Consider the following 25,624-nt stretch of genomic DNA (forward strand, 5'->3'; position numbering starts at 1 on the left):
AAATATCCTCTGCAAGAGGAACAATACTGCTATACATAGGAAATAGCTATGTGTACCACATGCAGCTGCTCATTCCATCTGTTTATTTATTCTACTGTCCTCTTTTAAATTTACAGATTGCCCAGCAAGCTTACAGTGAACCAGAACTCCTAGTTGTGTAAGGGGCTTAATGAGGCCAAAAAGCCTCCTTACTAAAATGCTATGCAAAAACAGAAGTTTGCCTTCTTAAAACAGAAGGTATTTGCAATTATTCAGGTTGAAGTGAGCTCTGAGGTGTCCCACAATGCATCCCTGCTTAATATGCAAATCATCTCTTTGTTGACCCTGATAGCTAAACACACCTCCAGAACCGCTGGAACGCAATGATGTGTTGTCAGCTTGTTAATATTACAGAGCCAAACTAATACAGAGCTAAACTAAATCCTCTTTTAAAGAGCCTGGTTTTAGAGAAAGTTTTATTTTAAATGACTTTTCCCAACAGGAGCATGATTTGTCATATGATCAATAACTGATGGTGATAACCTCTTATCTATTGGCAGAAAACACTTTGAACACCTACCGTGTTAATCCTGATGGCTCCTTGCGGGTAACCTTTGCCAGCGGAATGGAAATCAGCCTCAATACAGAGCCACACATATTAGCAGGAGTGGCCAGTCCGACGCTGGGTAAATGCAATATCTCGCTGCCTGGGGAGCACAGCCCAAACCTCATTGAGTGGCGACAGCGCAAGGAGCAGAACAAAGGCAATATCTCCTCTTTTGAAAGGCGCTTAAGGGTAAGACTTTTTCACTGTCATATTATATCTAGCAGTCATAAATTATATTCCTGCTACATTTGTGCTCTGAGGGAAGAACAAATTTTGCTTTCTTGTCCTGTAATTGCACGAGCAGAAATTGTCCGTAGGATCTATGTTATGACTTTCAGAACTTAAAGGGAAATCATAGCCTTCTGCACAGGATATAAATTCAGATTACTTTCTATGTTCGAGCCTAAAAACATGCTGCTTTATTGATTGCTTAAACAAGACATCTGGAGCAATTTGTTCATATTGCAATTTGCTAATTAATTAACAGCAGGAGAGGGATAAATTCAAGGACAGACTTTGCTATATCTTTATTTGGCCATGAACTCTGCTGTATCATATGATATTATGGTTTTGTAGCTTAACTATGATTTTTTGATATACTGTATATATCTGCATTGCCTCTAACTTGAGCTTTGTAGGGTTTTCCTCTTCAAGCTTACACATAACACTGTTTCAGACGGAATGTCTTATCTGGTGCAGCTCTTGTAATGACCACTAGATGGGAAATTATTTGTAAAGAACCTGCAAAGTCATAGGAAGTACTCAGTACACTGCCTGCTGCCTCTGTTGTTCCACATTTCATTCTTTGGAAATACTCCCAATGGAGTTCAGATACAAATGATGCTAAAGTAGGACAGAAAAATGTTGATTAACTCAGTTAAAGGGATAAAAAGAGAACGTTTGTGTGTTCTATGTACTGAACGTTATACCACATCATCAATATGATACTCTTAAGCATGAATTTCTGGAAAGCCCACAAAGGCCCGGGTCTGGGCGGCTACTGATCATAAATTACACACACCTGAATTTGAAATAAACTGAATAACCTTGCATGTGAGTGATGCAAGGTTATTCAGTTTATTTAGGCTACTGGCCATGGAAAAAGGGATGCTGCATATGGAAGAGGAGGCTGCAAAAGGGGAGCAGCACGTGGTTATGGTTCAAGAGAGCTATATATGAAATGGAGGTTCTGTAATACATAGATATTATGCATGGAAGAGAGGACTGCACATTTCATGTGAGGGGGGCTGCTACACTTCTGAAGGGGCTACAAGTATGTTGGCCTAGGGACAGAAAGCGTATAAATCCAGAATTGGGTATTTTGATGCCTTATATGAATCTCCCTCTTGTAAACCTCTTGTAGCGTATTCCGGTCTACTTTTCAAAACCATTCTTTGTTATTAACACAGAGACTATTTGTGGTCATAGCCTCCAACAAGTCATTTCTGATAAGCAGCATTTCAACTGTAAACCTCTACAGCTGATATTTGTCATTATTCATTTTAGCTGTGGGCAAGTTAAAGTTCTGAGATGCTAGCCACCATTGTCTTGCTTCCTTGATTGTACATACCGTGTTTTGCACTTGTGTTTAGTAAATAGTAATGCCTTCTGAAGAGAAAGCTGTATGAGGTAGTAGGAGGCGCCCCAAAAAAATCTACGAAGATAAGGGATATGTAATATAACAGTCATACTTCAGAATGGAGGTTAAGAAATTGAGGCTTACTTGGACATCAAAAAAAGTCAACGCGTTTCGTGGGACTCACCTGCTTCCTCAGGTCAATAACAAAGTGTCTTTATAAAATTGCCCACATGCGCTCGGAGAACCTAATTAGAGAGAAAGCTGACTTATCATCCAGTAATGTAGGAGAAGATTTAATTTTCAGCAACACATTCAGCATATTACATATAAAAAGGCACAACAAGAAGAAGATAAAAAACAGAAACAATCAAGACAGAACTGCGGAACAGAATAACAGTAATGCAAAGTTTCATGACTTACATAATGCATCATAACTCCAAATGAAATGATGGAAAATATTGCTGTGCTGGAATATTAAATGTACTCAAGGCATCCATAGACATGCTGAACTGTTAATAAAATTTAGATTAGTACAGACTGTATTTGTATGCACTGTAACACCCATTAATGCATGCTGTATTAACATTGCGACATTCAGAAAATAAGGTCAAAGCAGATTTGTGTTCCTTTAATTGTAATTAATGGTACCATTGATACCTCGTGTTTTATATTCCAGAAGGTGAATGATTTTTAATTTGCAGTGAGGTGATATCTAGCATAATTTTGGATCTGAATAAAAAACACATAAGCGTCAGCTTGATTAAACTGCTTACGACAGGAGAGTGGAACTGAAGCTTCAGCAAGAATATAAAACAAGAAAGTGAAGGCAACAAACATTAACATTAGATTGCTTCAAATTCCAAGTGCTGGGACACAGAGGTGGCAGATTAGATAAATTCCCCTCCCTGGGCATTTGACTATGAATTATGACTTGAGTGTAAAGTCATAAATCAATGCCATCAATAGCAATCCTCCGTCTCCATATTTTTTGACCGTTAAGAAATGAAATCTTTATGAATTCAGTATGAGGGTTTTGCACTTGAGATTTAATAATTGTTTACTGGTTATAAAGTGACTAGCACCTTCTCTAAGTTCAAGTGATGTAATGTCTCTCTCTTACTTAGTGGACTCAGGGCTAGTTCACAGTGCTTAGCTGCATTGCAGAATAGTTCTGCGTGTCAATGTATTGCCCATCCAATTCTATGGGCCTGTTCCCAGTACTGCGTTGTGGATAAAACGCAACGCAAAGTAGCAAGTAATGAGGTTGGTGTGGCATGCGATGTAATGGAGGCATAATAATCAAAATTGCATCATAGATGTGGGTCGTTTGTTTTGCACATTTGAGAGCAGTGCCTGGACAAGGGTTTCCAGCACCCAAGGCAGGAATTCCAATGCTGCAGGAAGCCGGTGCCACTGTTACCCTCCGGTCTGCCGCCGCTAACCTCCCCCGGGCTACCCCACAGTTCCGCTTTGCAGCCTGCAGCCACCATGTGCCCTGACCGGAGCGGGAGCTCTGATCATAAGTATCTGTGTGCCCGCCCACAAGCCGCACTGCCGTCAGAGAGCAGTCACAGGCACGGCTGTAGAATCATTGTTGCTTAGCGACTGTAGGAAGCAAGCCAAGCAACACTAACACTACAGCCGCCTGTCTTCTCTCTGATAGCAGCGCGGCTTGTGGGCGGGCACGCACTTACTTATGATCGGAGCTCCTGCTCCAGTCAGGACATGTGGCTGCAAACCATTGGGGAGGCTGCGGAAGGTTAGACTAGAGGGTTAATTTCAGTAGAGAAGCAAGGATTTGTACTCCTAAATCATATGCTGTGTGCAAGCACCAGAGCAACTTATAGAGTATGCACAGAAGGAGAAAAGAAATCCCTGGTATAAAGTTTGCTGCACCGTCATTAATCATACAAAAGATTTTATTGAATGCATAAAACATTAAAAACATTTAAAACCAAAGAATCCACACCACAATCATGTGGAAATAATACATGTAAGAAAAGTCTCAAGTGCCTCACCTCTAAAATTAGATAATGAGCCCTTAATGCTGCTATAACCACCCATCTTGGTTCGTGTGAACCCAGAATGGACTAGTGGGAGCCGGGTCCTGGAATTAACATTAATAAGGTGGCTGCCCATAAATAAGTAACGTGCCAATAGTTCCATCAAGTGCAAAAAAATTAAATAGAGTATGTGCTATTCAGGACAATATTCTCATGAGCAAATCTGCCCAAATATAAAGTGCATAAGTATAGGCAAACTACTTTAAACCAGGCAATATCAGTGTGGCAATACATGCATAAACCATGGACAGGGTCTCCTAATAGCGAAGTCAGGCAGCCAAAGTGATGAGGGCCAAGGGAGGCATGGCAAACGCTCCATGTGTGGGGTGGTCCACGTGACCACTTCGTCAGGGCTCCTGAAGAAGTGGTCACGTGGACCACGACATGCGTGGAGAGTGAATATCTGACAAGATCTTGTCGGTTATGTTGCCTGGCCGCCGTCTCCGATGTGTGCACGTGTGGTGGTACTGTGCCTGCGCTAGTGTGGCTGTGCCTGCGTACTAAGCTGGAGCCCCTCATGGACGTGCTCGTGCACAGCGGAGAGCGTGGACGCAAACTTCAAGAGGGCCTGGGCAGCGGCATTGGTCTCAGGGAGGACAAAAGAAGCCTCTGGAGGATCCATTCCAGACTCTTACTTCTTCATAGGTAGGTATCTCATTTCTTGCAGTAGGTTTCCCTTGGATTTGCTTTATAGGGACTCTGAGCTGTGTAATAAAATAGAAAACGGGACTTACCTGGGGATTCCTCCAGCCCACCGCAGCCTGCACGGTGCCCGGCATCTTCTGGCCCCCTCCGCACTCCCACTGGCGGCTCTGGTAATGTGACGACTTCGGGTGAAGTTGGGGGGCTCACCCCTGCTGTGTACCCTTCACATCCACACACCGGCCATCATAAGAGCATAAGAGTACTGCGCATGCGCTGCTGTCTAAAGACTTAACCGCGCATGCACCAGACTCTTACGGCATGATGACATGACAGGTATGCAGTGGGGGTGGGCATGCGTTACTTCACCCAAAGTTTGCGCAATGTTTGAGCCATCAGCGAGAATGTGGAGGGGGCCAGGAGGATGCAGGCTACGGTGGGCTGCAGGAAGCCCCAGGTAAGTCCCATTTTCTATTTTATTACACAGCTCAGGGTCCCTTTAAGCCTATGTGCAAGACAGTGAGTTATGACTAAGCACTACTAGTTACATGCAGTGGCTGGTTGAGCAGAACACTTGCTCAGCTGCTGCAGCCAAGCTGAAACTTTCCAAGGTGCTGAATTAGTTCAGTTCTATGAAAAACTGAACAAATTTGAATGTTGTTTACATAAAGCGCATTAAACAAGCAAGTGTGCATGTTGTGTGCATAACGCAAGTTACGCAAACTACATACCATAAGTTATGTAGTTTGTGTAACAACCAGTAACATGTATGTGCACTTTCACAATGAAAACAAAAAAAAACGCACACCTTAGTGTATGGATCAGCTGGTGCTGGTACAGGATCCCAAGGCAGTGAAAATCCAGTACCAGAAAGGAGGAATCTGCTTAACAATCTTCAGGAACAAAGCAGCAAGTTTATTGTCCCGTTGCACCACATGCAATAAAGATCTGACCAACTGGCCCACGATCGTTTTGTGGGCCTTGGGGTCCCCTTTATCAAGGCATAGGACAAAACATTTTTTTTCTGTCCTATGCCTTGACAAAGGGGACGCAGAGGCTCCCGAAACGATCGTCGGTCAGTTGGTCAGATCTTTATTGCATGTGTGTGTAATGGGACTATAAACTTTCTGCTTTGTTCCTGAAGACTGTTATGCAGATTTCTCCTTTCTGATACTGCACTTTCACAATGTAACATGTGAACCCTTTAATTACCGATATGTTTGTGTATACTGCTTGTCTAAGCATTTGTTCAGGCTCGTATATATTTAATGCACATATGTGTGAAATATATCCTATTTTGCTATGCACAATGCATTACATTTCAAACATTTTACATGATTAATTTTTTCATTACCTGGCTTACTGGGTTTTTAATAGTGGCTTCCTGTGTTGATGTCATACATACCTCCCATCTTTTTGAGATAAGAAAGAGGGACATTTTAAGACACGCCCCTGCCACACCTCTAACCACACCCTCACCATACTCTTCACCATGCATATCACAAAGAATTCAGAATTAAAAGAATTTCGTTTTATCAGTCAAATCACACTGGACCTTTCTATCATCATTAGTTTTCCTTCACTGTATAATTTGAAAACAAGAAATATATCAATTTAATTGATGAGAATAAAGTTTAGAGTCAGTTAAACACATTTTTTCAGAAGAACAATACATATACTAACAAAGATCTGCACATTAGTCCTGAAAAAGGGACAAATGAGGAAGAAAGAGGGACAGTGGTCTTTGTTTCCTAAAGAGGGGACTGCTCCCCTGAGAGAGGGGCAGTTGGGAGCTATGTTGTCATATTCAGCTTGGCTGGATGAAACCGCAGTCTGTAAGCTGTCCGTATTCCTCCCCCATCCAATCAACACCCATAGGAGGTAATCAGGGAGGGGCTGGGAAGGGGCATCCTCAAGTCATGTGCTGTGAACACAGAGCCGACACTGCACATAGAAGGGAGGGAACAGAGGGAAGCGGTGGGTGGGGTCAGGTCTGGCTCTGTGCAGAAGAATAAATTCCAACTCTGCTGGCAGATCTGTAATATGTGCACAGATCACCAGGTCATGATAAGACTGGCTTTACTAATGTAAAGTAAGGGGTTAGTCCTCTATTCACTTTTTCACAATCAATGGAACATCTGGGAGGGTGAACTAGGATGTTAAAGTGGACCCAAATTAAAAATACAAGATTTCAGAAATACATTCTATTTTCTAAATTATAATAATAAATAGCAGCCTTTTTTCAGCTGCATGATGACAAATATAAAATATTTTACATTTATTGGAGGAACCCCTCCCTTCCTTTCAAATTGCCGGGACAAAATCCAGCAAACTGGTGAAGTAGGTGGTGTCCAGCAATGGAGGAATTGCTAATGGCTGCCCCCAGTATAATCCTAGTTATGAAAAGAGAAGGGTGAAAAGCATGCACTGAAATGCTCATAGGTTTGAAGGAGTGTTTATTTATCTTTGTATGTGTCAGAGTGGTGCAACTAAATATTTTTAATTAAGAAAAATGTTTGGTTTAAGTCCGCTTTAATATATATGACTCTTAAAGAGAATCTGTATTGTTAAAATCGCACAAAAGTAAACATACCAATGCGTTAGGGGACATCTCCTATTACCCTCTGTCACAATTTCACCGCTCCTCGCCGCATTAAAAGTGGTTAAAAACAGTTTTAAAAAGTTTGTTTATAAACAAACAAAATGGCCACCAAAACAGGAAGTAGGTTGATGTACAGTATGTCCACACATAGAAAATAAATCCATACACAAGCAGGCTGTATACACCCTTCCTTTTGAATCTCAAGAGATCATTTGTGTGTTTCTTTCCCCCTTCAGCTCTCATGCACTGAAGTTTCAGGCTGCTCCTTTCTTCCTGCAAACAGCTTTGCCTTTGTCTGTAATTCCTCAGTATGTGAAAGCCAAGCCAGCTCAGAGGACGATTTATCCAGCTTATAAATAATACACAGGCAGTGTGCAGAGAGGGGCCTGGAAGGGGGAGTTCATAGCAGAACCACAACACTGAAGAACTTGGCAGCCTTCCAGACACAGGCCGACAAGTCTGACAGGGGAAAGATACATTGATTTATTACAGAGACTGTGATAGTAGAAAGTGCTGCAGTAAGCTAGAACACATTAGAATAGCTTTTGGAACTTGTAGGATGATAAAAAACAGGATGCAATTTTTGTTACGGAGTCTCTTTAAAGAGATGATTTGATCACGAAGGGAGATACACTTTAACAATCTGATGGAAACCACAGTAGTCAGTAAGACATTACTGCAGATGTCACCCCAAGATCAATGTAGTCCGCAGTGAGCCAATTACATGAGCAGAGAGATAGGAATTATGGGAAATCAGGTTTACAAACAAGTGGTGTTGCCACGGAAACACTAAAACAAGAAGAATACAGAGGTGCCAAACGATATAAAATAATTAAAAATGCCATAAAAAAAGCTAGAGTGGTGGATTCACCTCATAATTGTTAGTGACAGAAACACGAATGAGTCTTTTATCCTTAAATAAAAAAGAACAAGGTATATGGTACTCAATTTTTTAATTTTAAGGATCTATATATATATATATATATATATATATATATATATATATATATATATATATATATATATATGAACCATTTGTTTTTTGTGTGACTAACAATTATGAGGTAAGTCTACCAGTACCTCTTTTTAAAGCATTTTTAATTATTTTATATCATTTGGTGCTTCTGTATTGTTCTCATTTTGATTGTTGGTCCCTGCTTGGTGGAGGATTGGGTCCCCAGCCTATCCCACAGAGCGTGACTATTTTTACCCAAGCAGAGTTGGGTTTAATCTCAACATCTGAATGTCAATAGGCTACCTATTACGTTGACCTCTTCTGAGTACATCTTTCAATATATTGCCACTCAACGGATTTGTAGAAGATACTACACTATATCTTGGCTGATTTCCCCATTGCTATGGAAACATACTTATTTTGTTATAAAATGTTGAACAACAGAAAATAATCTATCTGATAAAAGACACAAGAAAAATGTATTAAAATATCAGTTGGAAAAACAAAACAATAAACATAAGCTCTGGGACTCCACGGAAGCACAGTAAGAGTCATTATGTCAATGGAGAACAATTGGATGTAAACTCTAAACAAAATAGCTTAATATCCAGAGATGGTTATTTGAATGATTTTACTAAACATATGGACTCTTAGGGAGAGCAAAATAGCTGAGATAGAAAGCGGGACATTTATCTTCCAAGAAGAGAAAACAAATGTATTCTCTGGATTAGTCTGCTATCGGAATTTGGGTGATTAAGTAAGAGAGATTTAGTACCTTGATATAACCAATGTATTATTCAGTAACGAATATGTATGAGTAGATGGTATGAACTATATAAAACAAAATGGCACCATAGAGAACTAATGTAATTAAGAGAACAAAGACTATTAGGTGGATCATAATTTACTTGAAGGATTCTTGATTAAAAAAGAGCTTAACGTGAAAATATAGTTTTCCAGCACACTAGTACTGCAAACAGATGTCCCTCCACTTAGAAGGAAATGAGCAATATAATACTTGTACTCATAATATAAAATTGTTATGACTGCAGTGTAACCATGTGACAGAAGCTATCTTGGTTTCAGGGTAACCATATGGCAGAAGCTGCCCTGATTGCATTGTAACCATGTGACAGAAGCTATGCTGGTTTCAGGGTAACCATGTGGCAGAAGCTGCCCTGATTGCAGTGTAACCATGTGACAGAAGCTGTCCTGACTGCAGTGTAACCATGTCACAGAAGCTATCCTGGTTTCAGTGTAACCATGTGACAGAAGCTGTCCTGACTGCAGTGTAACCGTGTGACATAAGTTGTCCTGATTGCATTGTAACCACGTAAAAGAAGCTGCCCTGATTGCAGTGTAACCATATGACAGAAGCAGGGGCGTAGCAATAGGGGGTGCAGCGGTAGCGACCGCATTGGGGCCCTTGGGCCAGAGGGGCCCCGAATGGCCCTCCCTCAACTACAGTATTAGCTCTATATTGGTCCTGTGCTCATAATAATCATTTATATATATACTTTGAATAGTGGTAATCATTAACAAACTATTCCCCATCCCCTTCTTGCACCTCTGACATTGTAGTTGCCATTGGCAGCTTTTAGTGCGCCGTTTCAATTGCTATGTATAGAGTGCATGGGGGGCCCCATTGTAAATCTTGCATCGGGGCCCACAGCTACTTAGCTACGCCACTGGACAGAAGCTGTTCTGACTGCAGTGTAACCGTGTGACAAAAGCTATCCTGGTTGCAGGGTAACCATGTGGCAGGAGCTGTCCTGATTACAGTGTAACCATGTGACAAAAGCTGTCCTGACTGCAGTGTAACCATGTGACAGAAGCTATCCTGGTTGCAGGGTAACCATGTGACAGAAGCTATCCTGGTTTCAGGGTAACCATGTGGCAGGAGCTGTCCTGATTGCAGTGCAACCATGTGACAGAAAAAGGGAGAAAGAGGTGCCCATGGTATGATAAAACTGTTAAAAGCAACTAAAATGAAAAAAGTTTGAGGTGGCTTACCTTAACGATGACACGTTCAAGTAATTTGTAATAGACTTTTAATGTGCACTTGGCCAAGTGCACATTAAAAGTATGTTACAAATTAATTTAATGTGTCATCACTGCGGTAAGCCACCTCAAACTTTTTTCATTTTAGTTGCTTTCAACATAGTTTTATCATACCCTGGGTGCCTCTTTCTCCCCCTTTGTGTCTCCAACCTGCCTTCGGGAGGGATATTCTATTTGGCTAGGTGGCATAATACCACCTTTGCAACCACCTAGAACTTTTTGTACAAGAGAGTGACCGCATCCAGCCTGGCTGGTCACCCGAGTCGGGTTTTTGCATCTCCACCTGCCTACAGTGGTTGGTTTCCTGTCTGCAACCTTGCTTTGTGAGTACATTTCATTGACTCTATGACACTTTCTTATTGTTGTGACTTACTCCAGCATCTAGGCTCCTGTGTCTTTATGTGTTTTTTGTTTTTATCCAGGGTGTTTCCCTCCCCCTGTTTTTTCACCTTACCTACGCATGTGAGAGAAGCTATCCTGATTGCAGTGTAAACATGTGGCAGAAACTGTCCTGACTGCAGTGTAACCATGTGATAGAAGCTATCCTGACTCCAGTATAACTAGGCCTGGATTTACATCACAGGAGCCTATAGGCACTGAAGTCCTGGCACCTTCCCACTAGATGGGCTACTAACTGAACTTAAAGATGAGTCTTCTCTACAGGGCGCAAACCCGTTGTTTATCCCAAATCACACACAGGCCAGTATTTTGCAACACTCAGATACCTTTATTTGTCAGTCCTGCATACGTGATATGTTTCCCAGAGTAGGACTGCAAATGTCTGATGTCATCAGACTTTTATTTCTCATCTGAAAATCTGTCAGAACCAAATTCTGGAATGCAGTTGCTTTCTGACCCAAGCACTCCCCAATCTCACAACAAGATTCTCATGAAGGAACTCATACAGATGCACACTTCAGCTACAGCCCAGAAAATGTGTTATGGTGCAATGGGGAGGACGATGGAGCAACTTCCAGTAGGTGGGGTAAGGAGTGAAACATGCCAGATGTTTAATCGACCTCGGAGAACACCTCTACACATGGTAGTTTCTTGGCTGGGGAGGTCCTAAACAGACTTCCTTGTTTGAGCATGAGTGTGGAGCTTTAGGCCACCAGGTCTGTAAAGGTTGTATTCTGCACAGAAAGGTAGAAGTGGAGGACCATAGCAATATTGTGAGCTAAAGGTGGCGTCGATGTGGTTAGTGTATGAATGTGCTCCTCTTACTTCAGTAGGACTTTGATGCCAACTCAAACTACCCCCTTTAAGTCCGACTATTGGAGTACCTCCGGACTCAGTCCATGGATCTCTTCATTTTCTAGAAATATGGTCTACTGTTAAGCATTTTATTAGCTCATGGAGGGAACATCACAGCAAGCCTGCCTATTCCTGTCTAAAAATGTGGCTTTAGCCAAATGGCAATTTTTTCAAGGAGTCATTAAGGATACCAGGGGGAACAAGGAAATAAATGGACAATGTGCAGAGGTACTGTATGTGGTACCAGAATGAACACATACCTCTGCGCTTAGCTCTGGTAGCTTTGCTTTGCGGCAGTGTACTTTTAATCTCATTTTCAACAAAACAGTGCAGAAAACCATAAATATACATTACTTGCAGCAACCAATATATGTCAATCAAGTTTCACCTTTCTGAAGTCATATCATTAAATCATAAAGGCTACTTGACTTCAGGGAACTCATTCACTTAGTAAACTTGGCACTGCTGTTTTCAATAAACCTTTTATTGCAATTGCAATCAGGAGTCGTTTCTCATGCTTTTTTCATAATGTGAAATTAGCCTTGACACGGCACATGTTGACATGCTGAATCTTAAAGTATAAGTGCACTTAAGAAAAGTACTGTTTGTAATTCCTCATTCATTCACCTGCTGTATTTCCAGGCGTAGACAAACAGTCTGTGCATTAAGTAACTTTATTCTCAAGAAATTAAAGCATACATTCAGGCACACAGTTGTTCTGTTCACAGCATTCTATTTCCTCTGCAGCAGTCTCCACCTTCCTGTTTACACTCCCACCTCTCTACAGTCAGTCTGGGGCCACAATAGGCTCTAGGTCAATAAGGAGGCACGGCTTCTACTAACTAAGCAATCACTCTTTCCCTTCATGCCCATGTGAATAAAGTAGGAGTGTTTCTGGCTGACTGAGCTGTTGTGTTCAGAAAGCAGAGATGCAGAATAACTGCAACTAGGTTTATTTACACGCTTCAGCAGCTCTCTGCATAAAGCAGTACTTTCCGCCAAGTCTTCATCCTGCATAAATAGGAACCAACAACCCACAGCAGAATAGATAATCCAGGGGTGCCCATTAGGTAGATCGCGATCTACCGGTAGATCGCGAAGGCCTTCATGGTAGATCCTGACACAATACATTTTCCATTCTCTATATGGAAGGGTGCTCCTAAAATTGTACATAGGTAGATCACTTTGACTTGCTAATTTTTAAAAGTAGCTCACAAGCCAAAAAAGTGTGGGCACCTCTGAGATAATCTTATAAGAAATGCAAGTAGCACACTGCCATCTATAGGCCAGATGAATGAATACAACATGACTGTAAGCAGGCATATATCAGTTGCTGAGTTTTTTCCCTTTAACTGGCATTAATGAAGACTGGACAAAAAATGTAAGTAAAAGTAGGGCTTCCTCCATCCCATGTACTCCGTGGGCTCTGTCACCATCCCTCGCCATCCTCCCGGATGGCTCCATTCTTCTACAATCTTCTCTGGTAATAGGGCCCAGTTGTGCTGCACATGCGTGGCCCGGCCATGAGTGTGCCCTGGAACACTCTCATCCCCAGGAGCATTTGGCACCTGCATAGTAGTAACTTCCCAGTCGCAGAGTGCTCCAGGTGATGGGAGCGTGATTTGGGCGTGCTCGTGGCCCGGCCACGCATCCACAGTGCTGCGCGACTGACACAACTGGATCCTAATACCTGGGATTATTGTACAAAAATTGAGTCACTTGGAAGGACAGCAAGGGAGCCCATGGTGTACATGGGCTGGAGGAAGCCCCAGGTAAGTATTAATGCTGCTACTTAGTACTCAGGTTTCCTTTAAGGCAAATACTTTAAGTACCTGCCTGGGGCTGAAATTCAGGAGAATCTTTTTTGGGGGAAGTTGCCTATTTCCTTTTCTACTTTTAATGGAGTGTTTCAGGTATCCTTGCAAATGAATCAGACCATATGGAGCTTACCCCTAGAAACTTATAGGAATTAGGGGACAGTGGGAGGGTGTTCTCATTGTGTTTCCTGCTTTCACTCTGGCTTAAAGGAGAGATACAGTACAGGAAGAGTTGTATTGCATTGAGGTCAGTGAGTATATAGGGACGGTAGTAGTGAATATTTTTTAGCTATACATACCATACACAGGCACAAGACACAAGTTCTCCTCCCCATTGAAGTCTATTGCGGTTCGCGAAAGTTCGCACGAACCGAACTTTTGCGGAAGTTCGTGAACCGAAAATCGGAGGTTCGAGCCATCTCTACTGACATCACGCCGCACGAACCTGCCGCTACCACCATTCACGCCGCTCTCCTGTCACTGTAGCCCCCTCACTCTGCCATCGCTATGATGACAGAGCTCCCTGAGCCGGTCAGGAGCCAATTTCATTGGCTCTTGACACTGTGATTAATCTGAGCCAATGTGATTGGCTCACAGTGATCACGAGCCAATGAAATCAGCTCCTGACTGGCTCAGGGCAAGGGGCTGCAGTGGCAAGAGAGAGCCACGGTCAGAGGTAGCAGTGGGAGCATGCGGCAGGGATGATTGAAATCTACGCCCTGGCAGAGATAACAGGTGCCAAAGAGGACATAGATTTCAATTAGCGTGATCCAGAAGAGGTTAAGTTATCTTGCAAATCCGGTCTGTTCAATTGAGAATTGTTTACTACAGTACTAGATGGCGAAATACACAGACAGGCCTCACCTGGGTTACAGCAGAACCTAGTAAAAGAATGTGGGTTTTTTTGTGTTAACTCTGCCTAATGGTGTGTTTTTCCTAAGCTGTCAGTGATGTGTAAATTTGGGGATTAAAATAATTTGCCTGTGGAGGCATTTGAGAAAGGGCCACAACCGGAAACGTCATTCTGGTTCTCACTACAGTATTAGACATTTGCAAAGGGACATTTTGAATTTGTGTTTTCATGGCATGCTGCACATATTAACTATATCCAGTTACACCATTTTATTTATGTTTTCATGGAGAGAATGCTGTATATTAGTCATGTGCAATGACACTATATATTAATGTTGTCATAGAGATAATGCTGCATATTAGCCATGTGCAATGACTGTACATATTTATGATTTTGCAGGGATAATGCTTCATATTTGCCATTTCCAGTGACACAATATACGCTTATGTTTTCATAGAGATAATGTTGCATATTATTCATGTGCAATGTTGGAATATATTTATGTGTTGTAAGGTGGAGGGTTAGCATCAGGAATGAACCAGGATAAGGGCTATTGAAGTGATTGGAGACTAGAGACGGTGGGAAGTGATGCTCCCATCTGATTTTGGTTTCTGTAGGGTCAGACCTTGTTTACCTTATGCAAAATCATGTAGCTTAAAATTTCCATATGGACGTTGTGTATATACAGTATTTAAATAGAAGCCAAGATTTTAGGGAGCTCTCAAATTACATTGTTTAAAGCACACCCTAAGTGAGACATAAATTGGCAAGAGACAGAGGAGAGTGCTCCATCCTCATACTGCTAGACCTTTCTGCAGCCTTTGATACAGTTGACCATGACATCTTGATAAACAGGCTACAGGAATACTGCGGCATTGATGGCATAGTTCTTCAGTGGTTCCAATTAGTGTTGGGCGAACACCTGGATGTTCGGGTTCGGGAAAGTTCGCCGAACATGGCCGCAATGTTCGGCATGTTCGGGCCGAACCCCGAACTCCCCGAACATCCCGCTTTTGGGGGCCCTATGGGGTCGCAGGCATAAGGGGGGAGCATGCCCCGATCGCGGGGGGGGGGTCGGAAATTCCCCCCACCCCCTCCGCTAGCGCTCCCCCCTCTGCCCGCTTCCCCATTCAAAAGTTAGGAAGTGAAACTGTACCTGTGCGGCCGGTAGTGGGTGACTGGCAGTGGGCGGCACTATGGAGAGACTGAGGAGGAGGAGGAGTCCGGAGAGTGACGCGTTGAGGGAGGCCGGGCAGTGGGCGGATCAGCAGTAGTACCGTACTACTGCTGATCCGCCCACTGCCCGGCCTCCCTCAACGCGTCACTCTCCGGACTCCTCCTCCTCCTCAGTCTCTCCATAGTGCCGCCCACTGCCAGTCACCCACTACCGGCCGCACAGGTACAGTTTCACTTCCTAACTTTTGAATGGGGAAGCGGGCAGAGGGGGGAGCGCTAGCGGAGGGGGTGGGGGGAATTTCCGACCCCCCCCGCGATTGGGGCATGCTCCCCCCTTATGCCTGCGACCCCATAGGGGGCCAGTATTCGGGCAAACAGGGCCCTGTTCGTGCCGAACAGGGGCCCTGTTCGGCCAGGCAATGAGCCGTTCGGGCGAACCCGAACAGTTTGGCCGAACACCACCAGGTGTTCGGCCGAACGCGAACATCACCCGAACAGGGTGATGTTCTGCAGAACCCGAACAATCCTTCTTGAGTGGCAGAACCCAAAAAGTGTCTATGGGGCCCTTCCTGTCCACCCCTGTATCACTTAGGTATGGGGTGCCCCAGGGCTCAATCCTCTCTCCCCTGCTTTTCATGATTTACATGTTACCGCTGGGAAAACTAATCCAAAAACATGGCCTGACATACCACTGCTATGCAGACGACACTCAACTATATCTTTCCTTCAAGCCTGGTGTGACAGACCCAACTCTAACTATAAACGCCTGCTTACGTGAACTACAGCAATGGATGAATGACAACTGGCTGAAACTAAATGCAGACAAAACTGAAGTCCTCCTGATAGGAGGGCAGAGCATGATAACAAAACAACTTAACTTGCAGTCTTCACCACTGGGAATAGGAGGCACGGATCTGCGCAGCTCTGATCATGTGCGTAGCCTGGGAGTTCTAATTGATTGGGATTTAAAGTTCAGAACTCAAATCTCTGCTGTGGTGAAATCATCCTATTTTCACCTGAAGAACATTGCAAAAATCAAGCACCTCATACCCCCAGAAGATCTGCCAACCTTAGTCCACGCCTTCATCACATCCCGACTGGACTACTGCAATGCTCTCTACACTGGCCTTCCAAAAAAGGTCTTGTACCGACTACAGCTGATACAGAATACTGCTGCCAGACTGCTAACCAACCAACCCCGTCACTGCCACATAACGCCAGTCCTGCACTCCCTTCACTGGCTACCTATAGAATGGAGGGTCCTATTCAAGATCGGCCTACTGACATTTAAATCCCTGAATAATTTAGGCCCTGGATACATGAAAGATATGTTGCAGCTGTGTAGCAATCCCCGCATTCTCAGATCAACAGGTTCTAATAATCTAGTCATACCCAGAGTCCACTTGGAAACTTTTGGTCCCAGAGCCTTCTGTCATGCTGCCCCTACGTTTTGGAACTCCTTACCTCAACAGATCAGGACAGCTCCATCCCTGGACGTGTTTAAATCCAGACTGAAAACCCACCTGTTCAGTTTGGCATTTGCAGAAATATAACTTTTGTTGTGTGAATACTTCTTCCTACTAATTACTGAATCTGAGAGAGCCTAAGCGCTTTGAGTCCTATGGGAGAAAAGCGCTATAGAAATGTTATTGTATTGTATTGTAAATTCTAGGTATTGAGAGAAAAAGCTTTCTCCTCTCTGCACAATTGTTCTAATGACTGCTTCTGCACAGCCACTGATAACAAATCATACAAAGTTTTGTAGACAATGATTTGTAGACAGTCCCTATTCAGTGTGCAGCAGGATCTTGTGTACAGCGCACAACCCCCAACCTCTCTACCCCTCCCCAAGTGCTGTTTACTATTGTGATGCTGGAGAAGTCTGTAGAGCCAGTGCTGCTCCATCAGAGGACAGAGTGAGTGTAATAAGCTGAGGCTGGGAGCACACTCGTCTGTCAGGGTTCTCTCTGCCTTTTCTGAACATCATGTGTGTCTGTATGTGTGAAAACATGCACGTTTTTTTACAGAAGCCTAATGTAATTGATAGAGAAAATGCATGCAGTGCTTCTGTTTTTATCTGCATGGGGAAAACCCATTCATGCATGCCCTAACACAGTGTTCCCCAACCCTGTCCTCAAGGCCCACCAACAGTGCATGTTTTGTAGAAATCCAGAGAGGTAATTAATCAGCTCTGCTGAGATGCTAATTACCTCACCTGTGAATGTTTGTGGTTTTCTGCAAAACATGTACTGTTGGTGGGCCTTGAGGACAGGGTTGGGGAACTCTGCCCTAACAAACTCAATAACATTGGTTTTCAGTTTACCTATGCAGAAAGTGAGGTGGAAGCCTCCAAAGTTTCGCAGGGGGGGCCAGTGATTTCTAGTTATACCCCTGATAACGGCTGCTCTGTAACACGGCTTGTTGCACTGCAATGCACCACCTATGCAACGTTCACAGTACAGCGGGTGTGTTGCAGTACAATGTAGTGTGGCATGGTAACACACTGCATGCATGCGTTACCCCTAAACATGCGTGTTAACGGTTAAAGCATCATTTTCATGATTTAGTGTATGCTATGCAACACATGGATAACGTGCAGCGCCGCTTTACCAGTCCAACGCATTGCGTTTCTACTGCTTCAGGAAACGCAGTGTAGCGGCCACTGTGAGCATAGCCTAAGGGCCTGTACACACTACTGCGCTTCCGCAGCGTTTTTAAAATCGCATGGGATTTTTAAATCGCGAAGCCTTCATGAAAATAGAAAAATCGCATTGCACTAGTGTGTACAGGTCTTCACAATTTTCATGATTTTTAAAAAGACCTTGCGATTAAAAAACGCATGCGATTTTAAAATCGCAAGCGCAGCAGTGTGTACAGGCCCTTAGTCATATCATATGCTTGCCCATGGGCGTAACAATAGGGGATGCAGCCCATGCGCCCGTGGGGAGGCCCGGCCCCTGCCCCTTGGGGCTCGCTCGTGGCCGTTTTGGGGGGCTGGAGCGGTCGCACAATGAGGGGAAAGCTATGGCCACAGTCGGCGGGGAGGGGGGAAGGTCCCACCCTCCCTCACCTCAGGCTTTCCCCTCTGTGTTCCCCTCCAGCTTCTAGCTATACAAGTGCAGAGGACTGAGCGGAGCGGCGGGCAGCGGCAGGCAAACATACCTTCCGTGCATTCTAGCGCGGACACTTCTCGCTCTAGTGACTGACGCGACTTCCTGTATAAAACAGGAAGATGCGTCAGTCACTAGAGCGAGAAGTGTCCGGACGAACGGAAGGTATGTTTGCCTGCCACTGCCCGTCGCTCCGCTCAGTCCTCTGCACTTGTATAGCTATTGAAGCTGGAGGGGAGCACAGAGGGGAAAGCCTGAGGTGAGGGGGGGGGACCTTCTCCCCTCCCTGCCGACTGTGGCCATAGCTTTCTCCTCATTGTGCGACCCATCCAGCCCCCCAAAACAGCCACAAGTGGGCCCCAGGGGGGGGGGGGGGGGGCGGGGGAGGGGGGCCCGCTCACAATTTCTGCAGGGGGGCCCGGGGGCTCTTAGTTACGCCCCTGCGCTTGCCTGAAGATACCAATTCCCATTGGAACAATAATTGATTCTTTCATCTTTTATAGCAGCCAAATAATGCATCACATAAAGCAATACATTACAAGTAGTATAAAATGCAATTGTTTGAGATGTATAACAGAAAAAGAAGCACAATCTTTTCCTGTGTACGTTTGCTGTCTGAAGCCATTATTTGTACGTCTTGTGGTTTCAGCACAATTCCGAGCCAGCATTTCTGTATCTCTTCAGAGGTCAGTGCTCATAATTTCACCGATGAGACAGTTTATGATGTAGCTTATTATTTGCAACATAAAAGAGTACAAGTGTCAAGGATAGATTTATGTTCCTACAGCGCTGTGCAGTCCAGATCCATCATCCCATGATAAATTGTATCTGCTGCTTATGCATATAGGTGTCTTTTGACTTCTGAATATCTTCAAACTTAACTACACTCTGGGTGGAACTGCATCATAAATTGTAACTGTTATGAGAATGGGAAGAATTTGTTCATTTTTTACAAGTTTTACAAACAGGGCATGCAAAAGCCTTCAGGAAATTCAAATCTCCAGGCACAGTTCCTAAATATGCCATCTAATAGCTCAGCAAAAGATGTAAATGCCATCTTGTATATCAAACATGGTTTTTGCAGATAAAATTGTGTTTGAAAGTGGTCATGTGACCTGAAGCAGATTCTTTGGGCAGGTCTGCTGAAGATTGGCTTCATCATGCAGCTCAGATTGCAAGGAGGAGGAGCCCAGACAGAGCTGTATAAGAAGATAAGCTATGACTAAGGAGCCATAAGTTTGCTCCGATACGCGTGAGCTGTATTGCTGTTTGTCCACAATTGCTTCAATAAAAATTGGACTTTTATCCTGAGATCGGTGCAGCGGAATTCTTATCTGCTACATCTTCCTGGCTCTTTGGTGTTCTGCTCCCCCTGATCACAGTAGGTGCAGTGGTTGCAGCGACATGTTTCATGGATTGTATAAGAAGATGTCAGACTCAAGCTTTAAAAGTCAGTTAATTCCTACAGTAAAAAAATGGTAATTTTGACCGATATTTTTACTATGACCTAACCCTACTCTCACACAGAACCATCCCTTTACTAATGCCTAACCATAAGAACCCCCCCCCCCCTGGTGGTGCCTAACATTCATATCCCCCCCAGCGGTGCCTAACCCTAACCCCCCCTTCTTGGGTGCCTAACCTTAAATCCCCCTGTTGGGCGCCTAACCTTAATCCCCCAATGGGTGCCTGACCGTAAGCCACCCAGAGAGCCACCCCCACCCCCAGTGGGCACCTACTCTTAACCCACCATCACAGTGGGCAATTACATTAACACCCCTGCTGGGTGCTTATCCTTAACCAACCCCCCACCCCCAATGCCTACCCGATCCTCCCCGCTGTTTATAGCCGCAGTTTGCATAGCGGGTAGCCACCGCACCTACTTTTTTAGGAGGTGCCCTTTTCAACTGATTTCTGAATTATATCCCTGGGTTATTGTGAAAATAAAACAGGACCTCAATCAAATTCTAAGTAGGATTGGGACTGTTTTTGTATGTATCTCACTATGCTACATATCATTTCAGGCACACATTGACAATTTTGACAGCAACAGGGATGAATTTTATATTTTAACATTTTTGTTGTTAGTTTGGCTGATACTTTACAAAAAAAAATGATGTGATGGACGAGTGAATTTCACATGGCAGACTAGGAATGTCAGTAGAAGAGCAAACTGTAAATAATATGTTTATCACTGCTTAGTATTGACCACATATACTTTCAAACCAATGTATGTAAATGGAGAGATTGTGTGCAGCTCATTGTCACTGTACCCATTGCTATTGATTCAGAAAAAATAATATTGATTTTGGGAGAATGAGTAACAGTCCTACAGGCTTATCCAATATTTTATATTGCAAAAAAAAAATGGTAACCTGTAGCAACCGATCAGATTACTGTTTAACGTCAGATCAGGGGAAGATTATATGAGTGTACTTTGCACATCATGATTGCTTTTTGCATTTCCCAGTGGATGAACCCCATAGCTTATCCATTGGAGGCACCTGACTAGCTATGAAATGAATAATTTTCAGGTTCAAATTAGATTACTAGACCAGCCTATTTTCACGCTCTGGAAGGAGACCGCAGCAGCAGTTTTTCATAGAGTTAAATCTACTTTAAGCGCATACAATACTTCTTCGGAAACTGCAAGGATATTCAAACCTAGTTACCCCTCCAGTGTATTATCATGGAGGAAATTGCTTCATTTCCTTCAGGCAACATTGGGTTGTGACCTGTACAGAACTCACACTATCTTACCTTCAAAATTCCACTGCTGATATTTAAAAAGAAAATGAATAATGCATCAGATTCACTCCAGGTCTAAAACTATCTATTGTTACAGGTTTCTCTTAGTTCCTATATCAGGAACAGCTAATTACTGACTGCCCAATACTCATCAAATACTTAATCAGCCAATTAACCTGATTCCTGATTTACATTTGGTAGTTTCTACTTAGATGTACGTGGACGAGAAAACCAAATATCATCTGCCAATAAAATGTAAGGGTAGTACCTAGACAGATTCCTTTTTACCAGACAGTTCAAGGACCACTATCACAGAAAAACTGCTATAAAGGAGACATAACATAAAGTCACTCATTTTAATTTAATTGACTTCTGCAAAATATATATATATATATATATATATATATATATATATATATATATATATATATATATATATATATATATATATATATATATAAATATATATATATATAAATAACTTTTAGTATTAAAGGGAACCCCAGTTGAGAGGGACATTTATTTCACAACAAAACACTGAATCACCATGACAAAGAGCAAGGACAGTTGTTCAATAAAACAGCAGTCATCACTGTCCCTAAATTGTGGTGTATATCTTATATTTATGGTGCTTTAAAAAAGATATTTAGCAATAGTGGACCTTTCAGACAAGTCATACATCATAAGAGCACTGTCACAGATCTGAACACTGACACCCACACGCCGATACAAAAGATAACAAGCTTGCTTGCAAATGATCAAACTAACAGCACATGACTAACATGTTTTCCTCTCCACTAACCAATCTAATTTATACGGTTCAAAAGACTTGTGAGGCAAAGATTTGGTTGAAGTTGTAATACAAGAATTGATGATGTTGGAGATAAAAGATATCTTTCAGCCAGTATTGAGTAATCACTGAAATATAATAAATGGCCACTGCATGTAATGACTCCTCAACGAACAACTTATTGTCCCATGTGCAATTAACTTTTTCTCCTGAGTTTTCTCCTAGGTGATATTTTCACACCTTGCCAATAAAATGCTTTTTAAACCACCAGCAAGCAAGAACATACTAAAATAATTTTAACAGTACTTGTTTACCTACGTTTCGGTACTTTTTCAATTGCAAAGTGCTGAAAAGTTATTTTTAAAAGAAGTTAAACATTTATCTCTTTGGAGAAAGTTGGTAAAGGGGGAAGAGGCGCCCAGAGCAGATAAAATACGTTAAAAACAAATAAAATGAAAAAAGTGAGGTGGCTTACCTCAATGAAGACAAACTGGCAACGCGTTTCGTGGGTGCATACCCACTTCCTCAGGCCAAATAGCAGTGCCTAATAGTGCTTGTAGCCACAAATAAGGTGCCTTATTTGTGGCTACAAGCACTATTAGGCACTGCTATTTGGCCTGAGGAAGTGGGTATGCACCCACGAAACGCGTTGCCAATGCAATAAAATTCTATTAATACGTGAATTTGTCTTCATTGAGGTAAGCCACCTCACTTTTTTCATTTTATTTGTTTTTAACGTATTTTATCTGCTGTGGGCGCCTCTTCCCCCTTTACCTTGTGCCTTCACCCTCCTTTTGGAGGGGGATCAACCCTCTTTGACCAGTTTAGGTCATTTGAGGCTTGCTTTTTATCAGGAGTGCGACCATCACCAGCTCCGTCTGGTCACCCGAGTGGAGTTGGGGTTATACATCTCCACCTGCTTCTAGTGGTCGGTTGCCCTTCTGCAACCCACCTTTGTGAGTATTAATACATTCGCATATTTTACATAGCAAAGAAATGAACAGCGCTACTTAAAAACAGATGAGTGCTTACCTGCAAAAAAGTGCACACCCCACTCATGGGATTCAAATACACAATGAGCATACACATGACCTGTCTACCACTTGGAGGATGTTAGTTTCACTAACAATTTGCAATTTGTTAGGTACTTGTCCCTCCCACTGTCGAAGAAGTCTTTCCTCCATGGGAGGGGACCTAACACTAACTAAATTCTACCTATGCATATGCATAGCCTGGGCGCGCTACCAGTAAAATTGAGAATTGCGCAAAAAAAGTGGGATCAGCGCATCACCAGGCCGCCTCTGAATGGCCTCAGCTCAGAGATGCGCTGAGCCCCCCCAGAAACTGCAAACGCACCTTGAACCCAAACAGAGGCTCTGCATATACACCAAAGGAAAACTATTAAGTGGGAGCAGCTGACCAGAAATAAATCATATAAACATAGCAAAGAAATGAACAGCGCTACTTAAAAACAGATGAGTGCTTACCTGCAAAAAAGTGCACACCCCACTCATGGGATTCAAATACACAATGAGCATACCTAACGCAAATTGTTAGTGAAAATAACATCCTCCAAGTGGTAGACAGGTCATGTGTATGCTCATTGTGTATTTGAATCCCATGAGTGGGGTGTGCACTTTTTTGCAGGTAAGCACTCATCTGTTTTTAAGTAGCGCTGTTCATTTCTTTGCTATGTTTGATTGATTTATTTCTGGTCAGCTGCTCCCACTTAATAGTTTTCCTTTGGTGTATATGCAGAGCCTCTGTTTGGGTTCAAGGTGCGTTTGCAGTTTCTGGGGGGGCTCAGCGCATCTCTGAGCTGAGGCCATTCAGAGGCGGCCTGGTGATGCGCTGATCCCACTTTTTTTGCGCATATTTTACATGCTTCTGGTACTGTGACATACTGCACCATTTAGGCTCCTGTTGTCCCTGTGTTTTCTTCCTGCAGGGTGCAATGTTTATTATCCCTACTTTTTGTCCATCTCTTAGGAGAAAACTAGGAGAAAAAGTGAATTGCATATGGGCCCTTATGTCTAAGATGTTTATTGACTTCCCTTAGATGTTTTGTTAACTTCCTCTCATTGAGGCTTTTGTTCCAGTTTTACACTACCATTATCATACCTCACAACTTTTGGAGATGAGAAAGAGGGACACCTTAAGACACGCCCCTGCCACACCCCTTAGCCACGCCCCCACCACACCCTTAGCCACGCATACCACAGAGAAATTCATAAGCAAATTATGTAATTTTAGAATTCAAACCACACTGGATCTTTCTATCATCATTAATTGCTATTCATATAGTATTAACATTTGAATAAATCAATTTAAAGGATAGGAATAAAGCTTGGAGCCAATTAAACACATTTTTCAGTAAGAAAAAATGCATATATTTACACAGACCTGTACATCAGTCCTGAAAGAGGGACAAATGAGGGAGAAAGAGGGACAAAGGGATTTCCGAAGAGAGACTGTCCATCTGAAAAAGGGACACTTGGAAGCTATGCATTATTTTCTGCTATAGCTGCACTTGCAATTCTAAAGCAGCAACCCTTTGAATATGGCTGAATTTTCTTTTCCAATATGATGTAGCTTATCAGAAGTAAAAGTTGCATACAAGTGTCAGCAGGGGCATAGCAATGGCCCCCACACCCACTGCTATGATGGGGGGGAGGGGCATGGGCTAAGGAGGCCCGCTTCTGATCTTACATGCAAAGCAGCAGCAGGGGAGCATCATACTTGACCTGTTTCTGGCAACAGAACAGGTCCTTCTTACTTCACTGTAGCCAAACGCCTTGCAGCCTATCACCTTGAGGATCCTGATGCCTGTCACATGACATGCAGAGATGGGAGCTGCAAGGTGATAGGCTTCTCGCCACAGAGCTGCACTGAAGAGGAACTGTGCTTCTTGCGTTCCGCTGTTGCTGCTCTGCCTAGTCCAGTTGGGGGGGTGGGAGGTTGGGGCCGGAGCTACATTATTCATCTTAGCCCCATTATGTAAACTGACATGTCACCTCCAGTGTATATAGTATAAGCTGCTACTCTATACATCTACTGATTGTAGACTAGCTGCAGTTTCCTTGTTTCGCAAGTTGTGTCTTTTCTTACAAAGTCAGCCATAATACAGGCAAAGGACACTCTAAGATTTATTTGTTAACCTGGGGTGAGAGACATATGGAGGCTGCCTTATTTATTTCCTTCTAAACAATGCACATTGCCTGGCTGTCCTGCTGAACCACTGCTTCTAATACTTTTAGTCATAGACCCTGAACAAGCATGCAGATCAGATGTTGCTGATTCAAGTCTGACTGGATTAGCTGCATGCTTGTTTCAGGTGTCTGATTCAGACACTACTGACCACAAAGATGAGCAGGACTGCGAGGGAACT

At 43.1% G+C, this 25,624-nt stretch overlaps 1 protein-coding gene across 9 annotated transcripts in view; it reads left to right on the forward strand.

Moving 5' to 3' along the window:
- Positions 1-25,624, forward strand: part of TENM1 (teneurin transmembrane protein 1) — a 1,180,670-nt gene that overhangs the window by 1,134,609 nt on the left and 20,437 nt on the right. For all 9 annotated transcript variants that reach the window (XM_068251163.1, XM_068251165.1, XM_068251162.1 and 6 more), the window contains one exon: positions 540-775. In XM_068251163.1, coding sequence (XP_068107264.1) covers positions 540-775 — 236 coding nt within the window. The remainder of the gene's footprint in view (positions 1-539; positions 776-25,624) is intronic.

Source organism: Hyperolius riggenbachi, chromosome 8 (assembly GCF_040937935.1).
Source record: "Hyperolius riggenbachi isolate aHypRig1 chromosome 8, aHypRig1.pri, whole genome shotgun sequence".
In the NCBI taxonomy this organism is placed as follows: domain Eukaryota; kingdom Metazoa; phylum Chordata; class Amphibia; order Anura; family Hyperoliidae; genus Hyperolius; species Hyperolius riggenbachi.